This window comes from Vulpes lagopus, chromosome 19, assembly GCF_018345385.1.
Source record: "Vulpes lagopus strain Blue_001 chromosome 19, ASM1834538v1, whole genome shotgun sequence".
Taxonomy (NCBI): Eukaryota; Metazoa; Chordata; class Mammalia; order Carnivora; family Canidae; genus Vulpes; species Vulpes lagopus.
This window is the reverse complement of record NC_054842.1, coordinates 23785344-23805636: the sequence shown is the minus strand read 5'-3', so window position 1 is coordinate 23805636 and position 20293 is coordinate 23785344. Positions and strand designations below refer to the sequence as shown.

General features: G+C 38.0%; 1 protein-coding gene and 1 pseudogene across 2 annotated transcripts; one reads left to right on the top strand and one right to left on the bottom strand.

Annotated features, from left to right (window-relative positions):
- Positions 1-16286, bottom strand: SGO1 (shugoshin 1). Of its 2 annotated transcripts, none has more exons than XM_041733682.1 (8): positions 16117-16286; positions 13666-13821; positions 13345-13541; positions 8866-8942; positions 7196-7254; positions 5222-6031; positions 2709-2895; positions 1-2488 (listed from the first exon to the last, which is right to left on the bottom strand). In XM_041733682.1, exons 2-8 carry the CDS (start codon positions 13805-13807, stop codon positions 2386-2388), a joined length of 1575 nt encoding a protein of 524 aa, XP_041589616.1. In that variant the 5' UTR covers positions 13808-13821; positions 16117-16286; the 3' UTR covers positions 1-2385. The 2 variants fall into 2 exon arrangements, with proteins under 2 accessions (XP_041589616.1, XP_041589618.1); XM_041733684.1 differs by having other exon boundaries at positions 13666-13814.
- A 2441-nt stretch (positions 16287-18727) lies between these two features.
- On the top strand, positions 18728-19430 carry LOC121479109 (annotated as a pseudogene).
- The last annotated feature ends 863 nt before the right edge of the window (positions 19431-20293 follow it).

The window sequence follows — 20293 nt, the reverse complement described above, 5'->3', positions numbered from 1 at the left end:
GCCACCCTGGAACACAAAATGTTGCTTCATCAAAATATAGAATAACTATATGATCAACAATTCCACTTCTGGATATATATATTCAAAAGAATTAAAAGCAGGAACTCAAACAGATCTATGTACATAGATACTCATATATTCATTGCAGTATTATTTCTAGTAGACAAAAAGCAGAAACAACCCTAATGTCCATGGATACATAAATTGCGGTATATATACCCAATGGAATACTACTCACTATTCTAGTACTTGAGAACTTGAAAAGGAATTAAATTCTGTTAGGTGTGGACATAGATTAAACATTATGTTAAATGCAATAAGCAGACACAAAAGGACAAGGATTGTATAATTCCATTTATATAAAGTCCCTGGAACAATCAATTTATAGAGATAGAAAGTAGAACAGTAATTACTAGGGACGGTGGGGGTGGAGTAAATGGATAGTTATTTAATGGGTACAGGGTTTCAGTTGGGGATGATGAAAAAGTTCTGGAAATGGATAATGGTGATGACCGCACAACAATGTGAATGTACATAATATTACTGAACTATATACACTTAATGTATATAAACAAAAAAAAACACGTGACTATACAGTACCCAGCCCAGAGCTAGACAAAGAAACCAAGAGAAAGAAACCTCGATGTATGTCAAAGACAGCAAGATAGATTAGTCCATGAATAGTGCTGGGACAATTGGGCTATTCTCATGGAAAATGAAATAAAATCAGATCCTCATCTGACAAAACACCATAAGGTTTAAAGACCTACATGAATAAGAAAAACTACAAATTTTAGAGAAAAACCTTAAGGGAAAAGGTGATAGAGAACATTAATATTTAAAATTCCTGAACATCAAAAAACATTAAAAAGGTAAAAATAAAGTAGAAACATAGTTAAAGCCCGTGTAAATAAAAACAAGGAATCCTAGCTAGAATATATAAAGAACCCATTCTATTAAGAAAAAGACATTTTTAATTGAAAAGTGGGTGAATTATACAATAAGCAATTCATAGAAGGTTAAGTGACTAATAAAACATTTGAATTCTCCAAGTAATTAACTCAATGAAATAACATCTCATAAGCAAGTAAAACAAAGAGAATCCATTTCACATTCATTACTTTAGGTAATTTCAATGTCCGATAGTACTGAGTGATAATGTGTGAGGAAACCGGAACTTATAAATTGCTGATAGGGTGATACACTTCTAGTGTCAGGTGAATTGGTACAACCACTTTAGGGAGCTACTCCCCTTCTAGGTACCAACTCCACGGAAACTTACTCACATGTGTGCAAGAATGTAGAATATTCACCACAGCACTAATTTGTAATTATGAAAAAGTGGAAGCAAATTGTCTCTTAAAAGAATACATCTAGTTTATTTACATAATACTATACAATGATGAGAATGATCTACATCTGCCAACATGGATAAATCTCAAAGACAGTGGTGAATTAAAAGCTGCAAAATAAATATATACAGTGTAACATTCATGTAAAATGTCAAAATGCAAAGCAATTTTTAACAGTGTATGGGTAAACGCTACAGCAAGAATACAGAAATATTAAAAGTACAAAAACAGCACATTTGGAATCATCCAATAGAGAGCTTTCTGTGGTGATGGAAATGTTCTTCAACTGCACTGATCCCAATATGGTAGCCACTAATTAAGGAACTATTCTGAAAGTCCAAGACATAACAATTTGGGATTTTGCTGAGGTATCACTGAACAATGTACACATAAGAGCTTGATGTTCAGAGCTAGTCACTTACCCAGTTACTGAGCCTAAACAACCATCAATTCTATAATAATGATCTCATATTTTATTTGTAATTTTAAATACAACAGTGGTATCAGGGATCTACAAACAACTTAAGGTATACCGTACTATGCATGTCAAGGATTTATTTTATTCAAATATTATATAAAGAGTTTCAAAAGATCCTTGGCTTGTCTTCAAAAATCATTCATTCTAGTGAATTCCCACTAAAGGCAAAAATAAAGACACCAGAAGCTTATAACGAAAACATCTTAATTTGATTTTCATTTCTAAAATTTTTGCAGAAGATACATTTTGAGTAAAATGAAGAGTTTTAGGCAGTTTAAGAAATAAGGATTAGGTCCAGTTATTTATATTTAAAAGAAAAAATTTTTTCTTTTAAAAGAAAAAATAAACCAAATGTATTAGTGGTATGAAGAAAAAGCATCACATTTGAAGTATTGTTTTGAGATTTTCGTGGTCTAGAGTTCAGTCATAGAACATTCCATGGCAATGGTTCAACCCTATTGTGTACTATCTTAGAGACTCTCTATTGGAGAGATGGAGCTATATGGTATAGGATGAATTTAAACAGCATCCAACAAACACTTCACTGTATTTGCTTCATACTTTTTTTTTAGAACTGCGTCTGGAATCCTTTCTCTGTTTGAAAATAGGAGAATTCAAGAAACACAAATCTGTAAAAGGGTCTCCTCTTCTCAGTTTCCTATAAGGATAAAAAGAACTCTTAGGCATAATTAGAAGCATCTCAATACTAACTCACTCTTCATATAAAGTTATTGTAAAATATGCCAGTGCTAATATTCCCACTTCACTTTTTAATCAAAATTTTATATTTCAATAAGACTCACTCTTGAACAAAGCTCCAAATCTTACTCCCCTCACCATGTACCATTAAGAGTGGGTTCCACAAATCAGATACTTACGAAGCGAGTGTGGGTTCCTTATAGTTCATACTGACTGCACACCTGCGCTTTGGCAGAGACACTGCTGGGCTTTCTTTCATTTTTGGAGAAAGAGAAAGTTTTCTGATTTTCGCTTCAGGATATAAGGGGACATTGGTGATATCCTTCAGGCCAAAATGAGTTGAGCAGTGATTTTCAGGTAGTGCACCTACAAAAACAGCTTTTATTGAACATGGTTCCAAATGAAAGAAAAAAGAAACACAGGAACTAAAATTGTGTGCAATTACATATCCTAAACGTATACAGAATCCAGCATTTTATTGTACAGATTTTTTTACCTATTTATCATTTTTTCATCCCAGTAACACTGAAATATTACTGTAGATGTAAAGAACTGATGCAACAGATTACTAAACTTAAAATTCTTTTTAAAAAATTATAATTTTTTAAGGATAAAGAAGAATTAAAATTTAAAATTTAAATTTAAATTATGGAATTTCATTTTAGTTCCACCTTGCTCCACAGAATCATCAATATCAAAATTTATCAGGTGGCTTCCTATAGTCTTAAAAAGCCACTTAAACTTTATTAAATCCATGAGAATTCTTTATCATAGCCTCTGTGGAGACCAGCAGGAAATGGGTTTCCTCTGGTAAAGCTAACATGTTAAAAAGTTAACCAATGTTTTCCTATCTTAAGCATCCAAATTTTCTAATTTGAAGCTGTATCTATATTGGGTGACAGGTACCCACCCAGCACATAGAAGGACACTGCAAGACAATCTCTTCAAACAGTTTTAAAAGGCAAATTGTCAAAGACAAACTAAATTATAACTGTAAAATGCCTATATTTAGCAACCATGTTCTCCAGGGTTATCTAGGTTTCAAATTCTTTCTTTTGACCCCATATAAATGTATTATATTACACTAATTATTCCAATTTTTAGATTGGAAAATATGGCAAAGCAACATCCAATCCATGGTTATATTCTAGAACAATGCTTCTCAAAATTTTGTATATATAAATTCCCCCAGAGCACTTTTTAAAAAGATGCAGATTCTGATTCAAGGGTATGTTTTGAGATTCTGCATATTTAAGAAGTTTCAATGCAGTGGTGATGCTGATGATCTGGGGATTAAACTCTGAGTAATACTATATCAGAATGTTATTTTTTTTTAAACTTACTGTGTAAAATTTCAAGAATACACAAATACAGAGACAACAATATAATGAAGCCCCAGTTACCCACCTTCAGTAATTACCAACCTTTTGTCAATCTTGTTTGATTTACTGTAACATAATAGCATATTTAAAAAAATGTATTTGCATACTACCACTGCCTAACTGGTTGACCTTGGAAAGTCATTTAAATTTTTTTAGGCTTTGGGCAGCCCAGGTGGCTCAGTGGTTTAGCGCCACCTTCGGTCCAGGGCGTGATCCTGGAGACCCAGTCGGGCTCCCTGCATGGAGCCTGCTTCTCCCTCTGCCTGTGTCTCTGCCTCTCTCTCTGTGTCTCTCATGAATGAATAAAATCTTTAAAAATAAATAAATAAAAATTTTTTAGGCTTTAAGATCTATTATAAACTATACAAACATGATGATACACTTCATAGAATTTTTCTGAATATCAAATGAAATAGCATTATAATGTTTTGGATGCTACAACCTATAAGTTTTATACACTAACTAAATTTCCCAGATGAGAATCTTTGTGGCCAGATGTAGGCTATATCAACTTTTTGTTTCTTTTCTTTTTTTTAATTTTTTATTTATTTATGATAGGCACACAGTGAGAGAGAGAGGCAGACACAGGCAGAGGGAGAAGCAGGCTCCATGCACCGGGAGCCCGACGTGGGATTCGATCCTGGGTCTCCAGGATCGCGCCCTGGGCCAAAGGCAGGCGCTAAGCCGCTGCGCCACCCAGGGATCCTTATATCAACTTTCTGAACCATACCTACTTTTGATAAAACTAATAAAAACAAGATTTTTCTAAGCAATAGTTTTTAGATGTCTTACAAATGTCTTAGAGAAGAAAAGGAAGCCCATTGAGTAAAAAGTGTGGTCACCTTTTATTAACTAGAATGAATAAATTTTAAAATCATAGTTCCTGTTATATTGAATATAAAACAAAGCCATTAAAATGACAGGTTACTGGATTCAAATTTGTTTTCATTTTCAAGGGCCTATTTCAGGTAAGTGTATAAAAGATATTTTAATTTGACCTAGCTCCACTAAAAAGTTTTTCCTTACCTTGGAAGCCTTCATTTACTGAAAGTAAAAATGCTTTCTCTGTAACAAGTAGTATTTGTTCTTAAAGAAGGTTTAAATTAGCTTAAAGCAGGTCATAGCCATACAATTGCGATTTCCACCCCCAAGCCCCCATTGTTTAATCAAACTGTAACTTCCCCCAAAGAGACAGATGGCAAGTCTCTAACCTCCCCCAGAGAAACAGATGGTAAGTATAGCATATAAGCATCAGGAGTGATCATTTATTATAAACATTAAAAATGCAAGCGAACAAGTAGATCACTTACTGATAGGAGTTTGTGTAAGCTTAGAATCCTCCATCTCTTTTTCATTTCTATATTTTTGTGTTCTTTTAGGTCGAGACCTGGCAACTGGGCTATCTGGTTCACTGGAGAGATCTTGACTGTACTTGCAAGTGGGCAAATAAAGGTCATCAGAATCATCTCCTGAATCACTTGATTCACAGATGCTCACTTCAAATTCCTTATTGTTTTCTTCTCTGTTAGAATCACTGCTCATTTTTTGTCGGAAAGGGGTGAGATGAATACCTTCTACCAAATTAAAATTGTAAGCATCATTGGAAGTGACAGATTCATCCAATTTTTTTTTGGAAACAGTCTTTTTATTTTCACTTTTGCTTCCTTTATACTTTGATCCAGATTTTGATTTTCTCCTTCTGTTAGCTTTTCTTTTCTCCTCTTTTCTTCCTTGTGCACCTCTATGCTTATTTTTAGCTTGTTCAAATTTATGTTGTAAAATGTTTTCTTTTGTTTTATTAGGTCTTCCTGGGTCAGTCAGCTTTGGTGATAAGTTAATTTGATCCTTATTCCATTGACAAACATTTTGTTCCACATTTTCAGATATATGCATGTTTACTAGTGGGTCTTCACATCTAATTCTTTCGGATTCAGAGGGCTGCTGTGAGAAATGACTGATTTCAAAACCATCCAAGGCATTGAACTGACATAGATTGTTAAAATGTTTCTTTAAACTTCGACGGACAGATACTGTTCTAGGTAAAGCATTGTCGTAAGTAGATTTATCTTCCTCTGAATCCAAATCAAATTCCAGGCTATGTTGAGAAACAAGTATTTGCTCTGAGAATTTAAAAAATACATGAGAAAAAGTTTTACGTTTTAGTAATCTTAAAACTCAAAACTTAAAAATTGAATTAATAAAAAGTCATTCTATAGTTCTTCCACATTTGCTGTAAGTAAAATACAAATCTGGGGAACTTAATATTCCATTTATTTTGCAATGCTCAATTAATGGTTTCTACCTGACTTGTGAAAGAATCTTATATAACCTTCAAAAATATTCTAAATGGGGTCTCTCTATCTTCCTGGTTTAAAGAAAAACTAATAGGCTATATGTATCTATGTGTATAGGATTCAGTGGGAGAGAATCTCATATTCTAAAGTAGAACAAGCATACTGAGTAAGTGGGAGCTAAAGCGTTCTTTGAAAAATGAGTAAGATTGGGATAATTGCAAAGCCCTTCAGGTAAGAAATATAATCTGCATTTTTAGGAAAAGTGAGGATCTTTGGTTCTGCTTATTCAAATGCTATTCCTTCTTCAAAGCTTAGTTCAAATAGAGAGGACTGATATTTGAGAACAGGGACATGTCAATTTAGAAGTAGAAAGAATGGGATGGCTTTGGAGATCAGCTTTGAGTTTAAACATTAGTTTTTACCATTTGGGCTACTTCTTGTGAGATACTTTCTTTGGGTCTACATAAAATGGGACCAATAGCACTTACTTTCTGAGGTTGTTGTGAGGGTCAAGTGAGAAAGTGTATATAAAATAGCTAATACAGGAGCTTGGCACATAGTAGGGCTCAGTAAATTCCAGCCGTTTATAGCTGATTATAGATTTGGCAAAATGAATGGATGTATTTTTTTTAAAGATTTATTAATTTATTTATGATAGACATAGAGAGAGAGAGGCAGAGAACAGGAGGAGGGAGAAGCAGGCTCCATGCCGGGAGCCTGATGTGGGACTCGATCCCGGGACTCCAGGATCGCGCCCTGGGCCAAAGGCAGGCACTAAACCGCTGCGCCACCCAGGGATCCCTGAATGGATGTATTTTAAAACTGTCATTAGTCCATGTAAAATAAACAGATTTGCTTTGAGCAGAAGAATGCCAGATAAGCAAAGTTTAAAAGTTAAAAAGAAAAAAATTAGAGAAATTTAACTACGTTACTTGTTCACAAAGATCTCATCTTGCCCTTAACAGTATTTTTTATTTTTATTTGAATTACCTTCTATTTGGAATGATTCTCCTTGTTCTGGAAGGTGAGCTTCCTGAAGAGGAACTTGTCTAGCCAATGAAAAATAGAAATTTATTTAACAATATAATAAAAAAAAAAATTAAGATTTTCTTAAAATTAAGCTTTTCTCTTTCTTTAGTATCATTTCATAATTCTAAATCAGTGTATCTGTTCAGTATCATCAAAGAAAACAACAAAAAAAAATTAAGCTGATTATACAGAGGCTGGTTTGTTATGAATGACATTCAACTCCCACTGGAAGAACTGCCTATCAATGAAGACATGCCATAACTCCTCATTTCATTTAGCTGGAGAAACAGCCAATCAGTACTGACTTACAAAATATATTACAGAAATGCAATTTGATTACTCAACTCTTTAGCAGCCTGCTTCATCATTAGCTGAGCTGTTGATTCTTTTTTTTTTCTTTTTTTAATCTCTTGGTAGTATGTATCTTTAATGGTGCCTAACTACTGAACCCTCTGAAATTAATACTATTTATTTTCTTTAAAAATCTTCTCCCTCTTTGGCTCATGAAAGAATTTCCTTTATGCTTTCATACTATTACTGGCTGTTTCATTCTAATTTTATTCTTTGTTTACTATACAGAATGTTTCTCTAAACATCAAAAATTAAATATAGGTTTAGGTAATAGAGTTAGGGTAACTAATAACTTCAGGAATCTTATAAGAAGTAAATTACCCCATCTTCCTTTTTGATCATTACATAAATATTTTGTCAGGTCTTTCAGTTCAATAGTTTTAAAACAATTCATGATTAAAATTAATATGGGGATGGAAGTCGTCTTAGTGATTACTTTTGTGAAGAGGAGGGCACAGACTTGAAAGGGACAGGAGGAGATGGCATCTGGCAGTAGTTTTAATTGGGGATAATTACATGGATGCATGGTACTATCTGGAGATATTTTTGGTTCTCATAACTGCGGGAGGGAAGTGCCACTGACGCTTAGTGGCTTAGGCCCAGGATGCTGCTAAATGTCCCACAATGCTTAGGATAGCCCTCCACAACAAAGAATGATCTGGCCTAAAATGTCAATGATTCTGAAACTGAGAAAACCCAGCAAGAAGGAGCAGTGCTCTATGTCATAATTGAAATTTTGGTTCCACAGGTCTATATATTAGTCAAACTCATCAAACTGTGTAATTAAGATTTGTGCATTTTACTGTATGCAATTATATTTCAGTAATTCTAAACAAAGTATACTTGATCCAAGAGAAGGGGAAGAGAGTATATGGGGGTCTGACCTTATTTAGGAATGAACTGGATTAGCAAGACAGGGTGATAGCTGTGTTAAACATGATGTTTTATTTCATTTCTAAACCAAATTATTTGTAGTATTGGCAAAATACGGTCATATGAATAACCAATCCTTCTTAGAATTAAAACATGACACAAACTCAGTTATATTTAAATAACTAGCTTATTCCTAGACTCAAAAAAGTAAATATAAGAAACGTTTGGCTTGGCTATATGTAACAGAGTATCAACGTACCAAATTTTTAAAAAAGCATTTTTAGTAGAGAAAAAGATCAGACTCCAAACACCAGAATCTATACGATGCAAATATTCTTTCATAAATGTATCACAGAATTAATTCTTTTTTTGTTTTTAGTAATCATAATAATGAATTTGATACTAACGGTAAATCCTTCACAGATAAATCCCCAAGGTTGTTGTCATTATTGGAGTCCATTCCAGAGGGACATACTTCTCGGTTCTGTTAATATATTAAAACAAAGAAAACATTGGTATAATTGAAATATTCATAACAAAGCATTCATTTATTCAACAATAAAAATGGATGAGCAGTCTACTGTGGTGCTGGGTGTTGTTCTCAGAACTGGACTTACAGCAGTGAAAAAATAGATAGAGCTAAAAAACAGATTTAAGTCCAACCCTCTTAAAGCTTACATTATAGTGTAGGGAGAGAAAAATTTAAGACAAAAGGAAAGAGAAACAAATAATTTCAGATATTGCTAAAGTGCTAATCAGGAAATACTCAGAGTTGAAGTGACAGAGTACTTGAAGTTGGAGGGTTTTCTTAGATAGCATGACTTTCATCTGAAATGTAAAGAATGCAAAGGAGCCAATCATTGAAAGAGCAGGGAAAGAAAAAGCAGAGGAAACAGCAAATACAAAAGTCATGATGTAGGAAAATCCTTGCTGTGTTTAGAAAAGAAAGGCCATTGTGGCTAGAGTCATCTATGACCTTTCTTAATAAGAATGGTAGGGGAAGTGCATGCAGAGGCCTTGAGAGTTACAAGTTTGGATTATAGTCTAAGTGTGATGGGAAGTCACTTAAATATTAAGCAGGAAGTAAAATGATCTAAGTTTTAAAAAGATCAGTCTGGCCACTGTGTGAAACATGGGGATTGAAAGGGGCCAAGAGCAGAAAGAGTGAGGAAATCATTGCAGTAAATCTAATAAGACGTGCATATTAGCTAGGACTTGAGTCCTATGGCTATACAGGTGAAGCCCAGTGGAAGGTGTTGAAAGACCAAAGTGTGCTGAGATTGAACAGAGATGGAGGTGGGGACAGTGAGGGAGAGGGAAGCCTCTTTAGTTTTATTTATTTTTAAAGATTTTTATTTATTTATTCATGAAAGACACACACAGAGAGAGAGAGAGAGAGAGAGAGAGAGAGGGGCGCAGAGACACAGGCAGAGGGAGAAGCAGGCTCCATGCAGGGAGCCCAATATGGGACTCGATCTTGGGACTCCAGGATCAGGCCCTGGGCCGAAGGCAGGCACTAAACCGCTGAGCCACCCAGGGATCCCCGCCTCTCTAGTTTTAACTTGAACAAATGGATAGGTTGTTTTATGAGGTAAGACTTACAGAGAGGCAGAATTACACAATATTTTTGGGAGAGGGAAAATAGAGTTGTGCTTCATACAAAATATGTTTGAAATCCTTTATAAATATTTAGGTGAATATATCAAATACTAGTCGTGTGTGTGCCTTTGTAAGTCTTGAGCTATAAACTGGAGGTCATCAGCAGACAGTATTTAAAGCCATGGGAGGATAAGATAGGTCTAGCTAGGACAAATGACATTTGAAGGTAAAGAACTGAGCAAAACAGACCGACAGGGAATAGTCAGAAAAGCAGGACAACTTAGGAGAGTACGATAGTAAGAAAGGCAAGAGATCAAAGTATGTTTATTAATTCAAGGTCAAGAAGAAAGAGAAATGGCCAGTAAATTTGGTCACAAAAATTGGGGTTTGTGGGCACCTGGACAGTGACCATAGAATGATGGGGATACAAGAGTGAGTTCAAATGTAAATAGAAACTGAAGAATGAAGATGATAAGTGCACTGTTCTCTTTGCCTTTTTTTTTTTTAATTTGGTTTGTATTTGTTACAACCTCTTAAAGCAGAATGTGACTTGAGCACTACATTTCCACTCACAAAACTTGCGGAGTTACTTCTTGAACAGCTTTACAACACACTTAAGGAGGCCTAGAATTTCGCTAAACAACACTCTTCTTTGGAAAACAAGCCCTATCCATGGCTACTCCCATCCAGTTTGGTTCTACTAAACTACTAGTTTCTAGAAGCCTAGTATATGCAGTTGAGAACGACAAGGGACAGAAGATTTAAAAAGACCTTAGAAGGTGAAAGTTGTTTTAACCAGTATTTCTTCTTTTACACATCTGTTGTAAAGGGAAGCAGAGAAATGAGGAGTTAAGGGATATGAAACCAGGAGAGGTTTTATTTATTTTCTTTTCTTCTTAAGGCAAGAGATACTAAAGCACATCTGTATGATAGCTAGAATGATTCAGCCAAGAGGGAAATACGTGTTGAAAGAGCACAAACTTTCTAGAGGAAAGTCCTAGAGATGAGAAAAAGGGAATCTGAAGCACAGGGGAGGGCTCAGCCTTCAATAGGAGCAGAGGCTCCTCTACCACTGTGACAGGAGGGAAGATGAAGAATACAGGGTAGATACAGGCAGATTTGTCGATTTGTATTAGGAAGGTGAAAGCTCCAGACAAATTCCATAGAGGTCATTCTAATTCAGTTCAGTTGTTTTTTGAAATTTTTTTAAAAAAGATTTTATTTATTTGAGAGAGAGAAAGTGTGCACTAGCAGGTGGTAGGGGTTAAGGGAGAGGGCATAGCAGACCCCTGGTGAGCAGGGAGCCAAAGCAGGGCTTTGACCCTCAGGATCATGACCTGAGCCAAAGACAGATGCCCAACTGACTGAGCCACCCAGGTGCCCCTATTTTTTTAATTTGATGCATATATAAGATGCTGGTATTATGATAGGTTAAAACTTTAAAACTGTTCAAGAGAAACAAAACAACTAGAAATTTAATCCTGTTAAAAGTCTTTAATTTAGGGGCATCTGGATCGCTCGGTTAAGTGTCTGCCTTCAGTTCAGGTCCCAGGATCCTGGGATCTAGCTCTGAGCCTTGCTCTTTCTGTGTCTCTCTAATAAATAAATACAATCTAAAAAAGTCTTAAATTTATTTTCAGTAAGGCTAAATATTCTAAATTTAAGTAGCATTATTGCTGAAGATAAATAAAGGAGACTATTTCATTACAGAATAATATAATTTAATAACAAGTTACTAAAATGATTCATTATAAAAGCTAGGGAATAAAAAGCTATTAGAAATTATGTTGTAGGGATCCGTGAGTGGCTCAGCGGTTTAGCGCTTGCCTTTGGCCCAGGGCGTGATCCTGGAGTCCGGGGATCAAGTCCCACGTCAGGTTCCCTGCATGGAGCCTGCTTCTCCCTCTGCCTGTGTCTCTGCCTCTCTCTCTCTGTCTCTCATGAATAAATAAAATCTTTAAAAAAAAATTATGTTGTGATTAATCCTTAAAAACTAAGTTAACTATTGATAGGCAAGAAAAATATTCTTCTTATCAAAGCATTTTAAGCTTTTCCATCACTGATAAATTGACTTGATAAACACGGAAGCATGAGTATAGAATGATGGTTGAAAGGGAGTGATACATGTAGCAACTATATGGCAGAAAACAAACTTTGATATCTTAAATGCTAAGGACACTTTTGCCCGGCAACTAATAATATGGTTTAATGAATACTCAAAAATCATTGTAAATGTCAAAATGCCTGCAATAACAATTTTTTTTTCCTACTGTTCAGGTACTCATTTTTCACTATTCTATATATGATTTCACCAAAAACTTAGAAAAGGGAAAAGGAAGACTCAAATGTCTCTGGAGAGATTTTTTTTTTTTCCCTCACTAGTTGACTGAACAAGGAAAAGAAAAAAAATCAGGAAAGATTATATTCTGAAGGAAAAAAACCCACAACCAACCTTTATAAACAAGCTAACCCTCACAGGAAGAAAAAGCAATTATATCAAATCTTTATAGACAATTCTTTGCTACGCTCTATATGCATGTATTGTATATATGTATGTATATTCTCTATATGATACATAGACAAAATATGGAATCATGTTAGTTGCAGGGAAGCAAGAACTCTTTCACTGACTCCCCCTGGCAGCAGAGAGCTGACTAATTCCCTTCCTGAGTCTATAACCTTCCCCTAATCACTATGGTCTGGCCTTCTTCTCTGGTTTCCTGGCCTAAGTATCCACACAAATGTCTTTACTAGCATAGCAAACAGATGACCACCCAGAAATAAACTTTCTGTTAATACAGAGTTAATGTATACTTTTCCTTAACCAACTAGTAGGTAAAAATGACTCTCCAAGAGAGTAGGGTAGTTCTTATAAAACCTCACTAGATATAACAAAACTACATAGAAGAGCTAAGATTTATACCACTGATTAAAACTTCTGGTCTACATCAAGTACCGCTTTTAGACCTTTAGCTATCTTTGACTCACTTAGCTGAACAGTTGAAGGGACCAGCAGTGCAACAGATTAACCTCATTCTTCTGTACTTTGTCTTGCTACCTACTTTCAGAACCAAGTTATACAAGCTCAAGCCTCAATCACATATGTGCTTGAAGTTTTAACTTCAACAAACAAACAACAGCTGTGCTGAGGCACTGAAGAAAGAGGTTTTGATCAATTCACTACTAACAGAGCTATCAGTAATTAATTTAAATCAAACATAATTGATCTATCAACTCATGGCTGTCACACTTTTTCCTAAGAACTTCAGTCTTTGTAATGAAAATACCTGAGAAGTTTCTTCTGTTTCTTGGGAAGTCAGTTTTTCTTTCAACGCATACAGCTGACACGTGAGATAGTAACATTCTCTTCTCAGTTGCAAGATGATATCTTGGGCTTCTCTCACTTTAGACTTTTCATTTTCCAAAGCTAAAACTAACATTCTGTTGTTGTCTTGGTAGTTTTTTAGCAGTGTAGAAGTGTTAGCTAAAAGAGAATTAAAAAAAAAAAAAAAAAGAGAGAGAGAGAGAGAGAATTAAAGTTTTTTTTTTTTATTATGTATTAAATCCAAACTTAAAAAGTGATGCAAAAGCACACGAAAATCTCTTACAGATTATTTGGCATGGCGCAGCTATAAAAGACTTTCGTTTGCCAATCTCTGCCAAATTTTTATTCCTTTTCTCTTTCATCCGTCTTTTTATGTCTTCAAGACTATCTTGAAAGGACTTTTTAAGGCACCTTTCCTTGGCCATCTTCTACCTAGGAACTTAAAACAATAAAAAGCATTTAATTTTTCTAACAGATAATATCAAATATAAAACAAGACTGAAAACACAGGCTGTTTGTAAAGAATGGATTAAACAGACTTAATAACTGTAGAATTAGCTTAAAGAAGGTGGCTAACCTGGTAATAACTTACATTTTGCAGCTTTTAAATCTCATTAATATTTTGGCATAATATTATCCTCCTCAGGTACTTTATAGGGAAGGTTAATAAATGTGCATTTCAACTCAAAGACTCTGTAATATGCCACTATGTATTAACAAATATCCCCTGGGGCTTACTATATAGTAGGGATTATGGGAAATACTTAGTATTCTATTTTGATGTTATTATGTTTCCTACAGACCATGTTTATGACCAACATTTACTGTTTTAGTATTTACTAGACTTACAGCATTAATTTAGAGGTAATGATATATGTGGGCCTTGTTTTCCAGTTCTTCCCTCACTTGATTAACTTTCTTCCATGCTCTTTTAACCCAACACTTAAGATATGCACACACTCAAGAAAGTCAAGGTGATCTTCAGGTGTTTAAACTATGTAGCACTATATACAGTTTTAATAGGCTATCATAACAATTATAGAGCTAGAAAGAATAGGAACTGAGGCAGGGGAACATGCTAGTTTTCTCAAAGTTTATTTTTAAAACTCAGGTCTGTTAGTTCCTAGTAAGTCATGAATATAGCAAACAATCCATTAAATAATGGTTGTTCTACATACTGTTAAAAGTGGCAAAACAAGTGCTGATAGTGTCATATGCTAATACATGAATATACTTAAATTTTTCAATGCTGCAAGTCAGATTTGGTTCAATATTCTGCTACTAAGCCTATCAAACTACTTTTCATGAGTATCCTTTAACCTAGATTGCACTCTGCAGATCTTAAAATTACAAAAGGAAACTGGCAATACAGTTTATAAGAATAAAATTCTTATTTCCTACAACCATATATACAATTTTCACTACAAAAGATACCTCCATCTCCTCTAAGTTAGTTAGTCAAATATTTTACTGTACCTTACCTTTTCTCAGGTATTTTCTCCAGGCCTTACTTATTTTCCTCTATACAGTGTCTGGAGGTATTAAATATAGATGTGTAGATCTCATTTATTATTTTCTGACAGTGGAGACAATATATACTGAGATGTTTCTGGTAAAGCAAGCACAACTATTTTTTTTTTAAAGCACTAACGTTAAGTTGTACAAAACAATGAATCACAATGGAATTTTTTTTCTTTCCTTTTCTTTCTTTCTTTCTTTCTTTCTTTCTTTCTTTCTTTCTTTCTTTTCTTTCTTTCTTTCTTCTTTCCTTTTTTTTTTTAAATTCCTTAGAGACAGAGAGAGAGGCAGAGACATAGGCTGAGGGAGAAACAGGCTCCCGGGTGGCCTGCTGCGGGACTCGATCCCAGGATCACGACTTGGGCCAAAGGCAGATGCTCAACCACTGAGCCACCCAGGCGTCCCCACAATGGAGTTTTTGAAATTCTAATCGGAGATGTTTGATAGCCATACAGATTAAGTGACCGATTCAAGTTAGTTTAACAAAGCCTTACCTAAATATCTTTCGTTATTCCCTTTAAGCAACTTAAAATCACAAGAGAGATTTGGTGTACCCAAAGTTCCCCGTCTAGTCCATTAACATGGGGTATGGTGGAGACAACGCATGAAACAGGTCACAGCGCAGGACGAGTCCGTCTGTATTCAGGTGAGGGGTCTAGCTAGATTCAGAAGAGCCTGGAATATTTGATCTCCGCCATCATTCTTTCATCATTCCTGCTGCGGAACGGGGCAGCCAGGTAGGGCAGCGATCAGTGCCAGCCGCTCCAGGGCAGGGTGACCGAAGCAGCAAAACAAGGACACCGACGGAACCGCGCCGCACAAAGAGCGGCCAGTTAGTGTGCCCTTACGTTAAGCGTGGCTTCTAGAGGTGCTATGGAAGCCTCTACACATCACTGAATCCACAAAATCCTGCAAGGCGGAAAGGTAGCGTACCCGTGTATTTGACCAAAGAGTGAACGGGGGCGTGGGAAGGCTCAGGTCGGGTGGGCGAACAGAGAAAGGCACCGGGTCAACCCGACTCCACGGCCCCCACACCGAACTCAGAACGACAGAGAGATCCCTGGAGGAAGAGGCACAGGGGCCACAACACCCCGCTCCACACCTGGAAGACCTGTGGCCTCCTCTTTCTCGGAGAGGCTCCCGTGCAGCGGACGTGGGGGTGTTGCCCGGAGAAGGCCCGGAAATCCTCCTCCCGCAGGTACGTCCCAAACAGTACCTTGGTCACCACCTGTGCCGCAGCTGCCGCCCTCCTTGCATCCCAAAGTTCCGCGAGGCCGTCCTGCCGGTGTATCCCGAGCTTCGGACCCTCCAGCCCCAGGCTCCGACAGCGGGTCGCCCGCCAGCTAACGCGACCACATTCGAAATTCTCCGCCGCGCTCCCCCATTGGGCGGCGGACGGACGGTCACGTGAGGCGCCGGCGCCGCCGCGGACGCGGCAGAGCCCCGCCCCGCCCCCGCCCCGCCCCTCCGGGCTGCCCACGTGACCCGACCCGAGCCTCCACATCCCGCGTCTGCAGCTCCCGGGCCTCTGGAGGGCGGAGTCTCCAGTCAGCGCGTCGGCCTGGGGGCGCTTTTCCGCTCGCGGTCGTTGGCTTTCAGGGGTGGAGCCGCCGGGAGATCGTAAAGGGTGGGTATTTCGGAGCGTTCGACGAGCTTCCTGTTAACTTTAGTTTTGCGGTCTCCCCGTCTTCGAGATTGTACTCGTGGGCTCCCTCTTGTGAGGAGAATCTCCGGAATGGTTCGCCCGCCGAAGTGGTCGACCTGCTGAAGAGAGGCATCTGGGAGGGATATGAAAGCCAAAGTAGGAAGCGAGTTTCGGATTAACGGGACGTTATTAGGGAAGTTCCAGATACCTGAAATATTCGGCTCCGGCTGCCTGTGGCTCTTCAGCGCTCGAGACATGGCGCTAGCCTCCACATAGCCACTGACCGACTCAGCAGCCTGGGGAATGTTCCTTATTGATTTTTAAACTCTCCCCCAGCCTTTCCATGTCCTGTCGGTCACCCGTCCGGTCAGTTCTGCCTTTTAACTTTTTTTTTTTTTCCACGTGCAAACCCCACTATTTTCCGTACCCCAATCCGGCCGGATTCCTCCTCCCTTTCTGTAAACTGTAGCGGTACCGACTCTGACCGCAGCCTCCACTCCCTTTTGTTCTTCACAGAGTGATATTTTGATAAAGCAGGTATGATGGAGTGCGAGACTCTTAAATGGCTCTCCACTGCGTTTAAGATCGAGTTCAAACTCCCAAAGTTTGGCTTTAAAGAGCCCTGTGGTTTCTAGTTTCACTTCTGGATTTCATTTCCTTGTAACTCGTCTTGCTACTTTTGCCCATGCTGTTTTTTTGTTTGTTTGTTTGTTTGTTTGTTTGTCAAGAGCAGTCTTTCCTTTACCGGGGCTGCCTTCGTCGTATTCATGCTGCAGGTCTTATTGTAGAGGTGAAATTTTTTCAAAAAGCCTTATCTGTCCCTAAAGGCTCCTTAATCAGCCTGCTTTGTTCATCCTTGGTGCCATGCACGCACTTTTCCTTTCGTACCACTTGTGGCCTTGACTTATCATTCATTGTCTGTGTATTCAATTTGCATAAAGGTAGAAACTATATATATATGTCTGTATGTAGTTAAATATTCAGCCTCTACTTAGCAATTTGCCATTAGTAAGTATTCACTGAGACAATAAAAGAATGAGTAAATGAAAAGTAAGCAGTTGTTCTGAATTTAGGCATTCAATTCATCATGAAATTTGTTTTTTAGATAACATTTACATCCGTATTCTTTTTTTTTTTTAAAGGATTTTATTTATTTATTTATTATTTATTCACAAGAGAGACAGAGGCAGAAACATAGGCAGAGGGAGAAGCAGGCTCCATGCAGGGAGCCCAATGTGGGACTCGATGCCAGGACCCCGAGATCACACCCTGGGCCAAAGGCAGGCGCTAAGTCGCTGAGCCACCCAGGTGTCCCCACATCCTCAGTCTTGTCTAGACCTCACCCTCATGCCTTCTTGGCTTGATGGAAGAGATCTGAACATCTGTCTTTAGCCAACAACTTGTTCTCCAAGTGTTATGAGCGGGATCACTTCCATTATTCCTGGGGTGTGGCTTATATGTGCAGAAGCATCAAGAAAGGCTTGGTGGTAGGTACAGTACAGCTGTTGCTTGTACTGCAGCTCAGGGTATGGGGCCTGCCACTTACACCAACCTCAACTGATGGCATTAATCACTCTGCTCTGTAGGTGTGGGCAGTGGCCCTGGCAAGATTAGCACAGGTGCAGGGTGGGGAGGAGATGCTACTCGGTTTGCACACTGCCACAGGTCTGCCCTGGTAGGTCTGCGGGCGTCACGGTCATAACCCTGCACAGCAGAGTCAGGCAGTCATGCACCTATCAGCAGGAGGACATTCTGGCCACAGTGGAAAATTTGTAGCCAGAAATGAGAAACATTGCAAGGCATCTTAACCCAGAAGTTGCAGTTCATGCATATCAGTTGAGGTGGTCCAAAAGACTTGCTAGGCTCACTTATCTAAAGAATATGCAGAGGTGTGGAGTGCCCGGATGGTTTAGTTGGTTAAGCTGAGAACTCTTGATTTTGACTTGGGTCACAATCTCAGGTTGTGTGAAAGAGCTCCAGCCTGGGGCTCTGCGCTGAGCAGGTGGAGTCGGCCTGGGATTCTCATTCTCCCTCTGTCTCTGCCCCTCCCCCCCTTGACTCTGGCTCTCTTATTATTTTTTTTTTAAGATTTTATTTATTCATGAGAGACGCAGAGAGAGAGAGAGAGAGAGAGAGAGAGGCAGAGACACAGGCAGAGGGAGAAGCAGGCTTCATGCAGGGAGCCAATGTGGGACTCGATCCCAGGACTCCAGGATCACGCCCTGAGCTGAAGGCAGGTGCTAAACCGCTGAGCCACCCAGGGATCCCCATCTCTTGCTCTCTTAAAAAGAATATGCAGAGGTTTGTTTCAGAGCTGTATGTTTGGCATAACTGCCACCTCTTTAGAGCCAATGAGCTGGTTTGGATTCTAGTTCCATTGTGGGTCTTCATGTCTGTTGCTCTCTGGAATTCTGTCACATGGGCAACATATTCAGGAGCAAACTTTTCTGTTCAGGAACCAGTTAGCTATCGATGGGGTGCTAGAGTTTCCTGACCTCACTGTACTAGTGGGGTTCTGCCTGTCTCCACTGGTGTCATCGTGGAGGTTTTTGCTCTGCAAAAAATGGGAATATCTCATTTTCAGACATACATTGCACACTTTGTACAGTATTGGTGTTGATGATTCTAACTGCTGTGACAGTACCTTCATTGATGGTCTTCTACTGGTGATGTTCTAGCTTCATGGGACATTTATAGAACCTACTGATGTGTTCTGCTAGGTTTTGCCAACTTTGCCTAATACTGGTGACCAAGTCAGATTCAGACATTCCTTATAAGGACCTCTTTGCTGCCTTTACACTAAGTTCATTTCAGTAAAATGACATGCTTTTCAGTAATTTTCAAACAGTTGCAGTGTCACTATCATAATAGATTTAGGCTTAGAAATTCAGATGTGATTTAATTTGTATTTAAAATCATGAATTGTGTGAAGTGCTGTGTGTTAAGATATAATCAAAATATATTTGACAATAATTAAAATCTTTTAAATGCTAGAAATGTAAAGAAAATTTTAGAAATGAAATCGTAAAAAATACAAAAGTAGAATCAAAGTGTCTGGTCTGCTTATAAAATTACTAGAGGTGCCAGAACTTTGGAAAACAGGATAATATACTGAATGATGTAGAATTATATTGACCAATCCTATACATTAAAGTTTTATAAAATAAGAGAATCCAGGGAAGTGCTTCTTAAAATTTTGGGGGCGTGGAGGATTATGGACCCATTTACACATTTGCTGAAGGTATGGTTTTCTTTTCAGAAAAATCCTAGGACTCATAACATGACAGCCTTCATTGATGACTCCCCTTGCCCCACCCTAAGTCTTTCTGGTAATTCCTGGTTGAGAAATATTTTTCTAATGGAACACACAATGGTGAGTTAATGTGTGACTTTTATAAAATGGACTTGAGTTATAGGCAATAGAGTAGTCCATGAAGAAGGTACCTAATATGGTAGGTTATGTTGCCTTTCAACACTACTCAGAAAGAATACAAAAAGACACTTGAGATACGAAAAATGTGTTTTTGTAAGATTTTATTTATTTGAGAGAGTGATAGAGACAGAGAGCAAGCACAGATGAGTAGGAGCAGAGGGAGAGGAAGAAGCAGACTTCTCTACTAAGCCAGGAGCCCAAGATGGGGCTTCATCCCAGGCCCCTGGGATCATGACCTAATCCAAAGGCAGCTGCTTAACTGGCTGAGCCACTCAGATACCTCTAACATAGGAAAAATTAAGAGGTAATATAAAT

Bases quoted from the DNA above. Each gene is read 5' to 3' on its own strand.
- SGO1 (XM_041733682.1), bottom strand. From the start codon at position 13,807: ATGGCCAAGGAAAGGTGCCTTAAAAAGTCCTTTCAAGATAGTCTTGAA. The intron at 6,032-7,195 runs GTAATTCAAATA...TTAAATTCTCAG, and splicing joins AGAATCATTCCAAATAGAAG to AGCAAATACTTGTTTCTCAA. The intron at 2,896-5,221 runs GTAAGTGATCTA...CTGTTTTTGTAG, and splicing joins GCTTACACAAACTCCTATCA to GTGCACTACCTGAAAATCAC.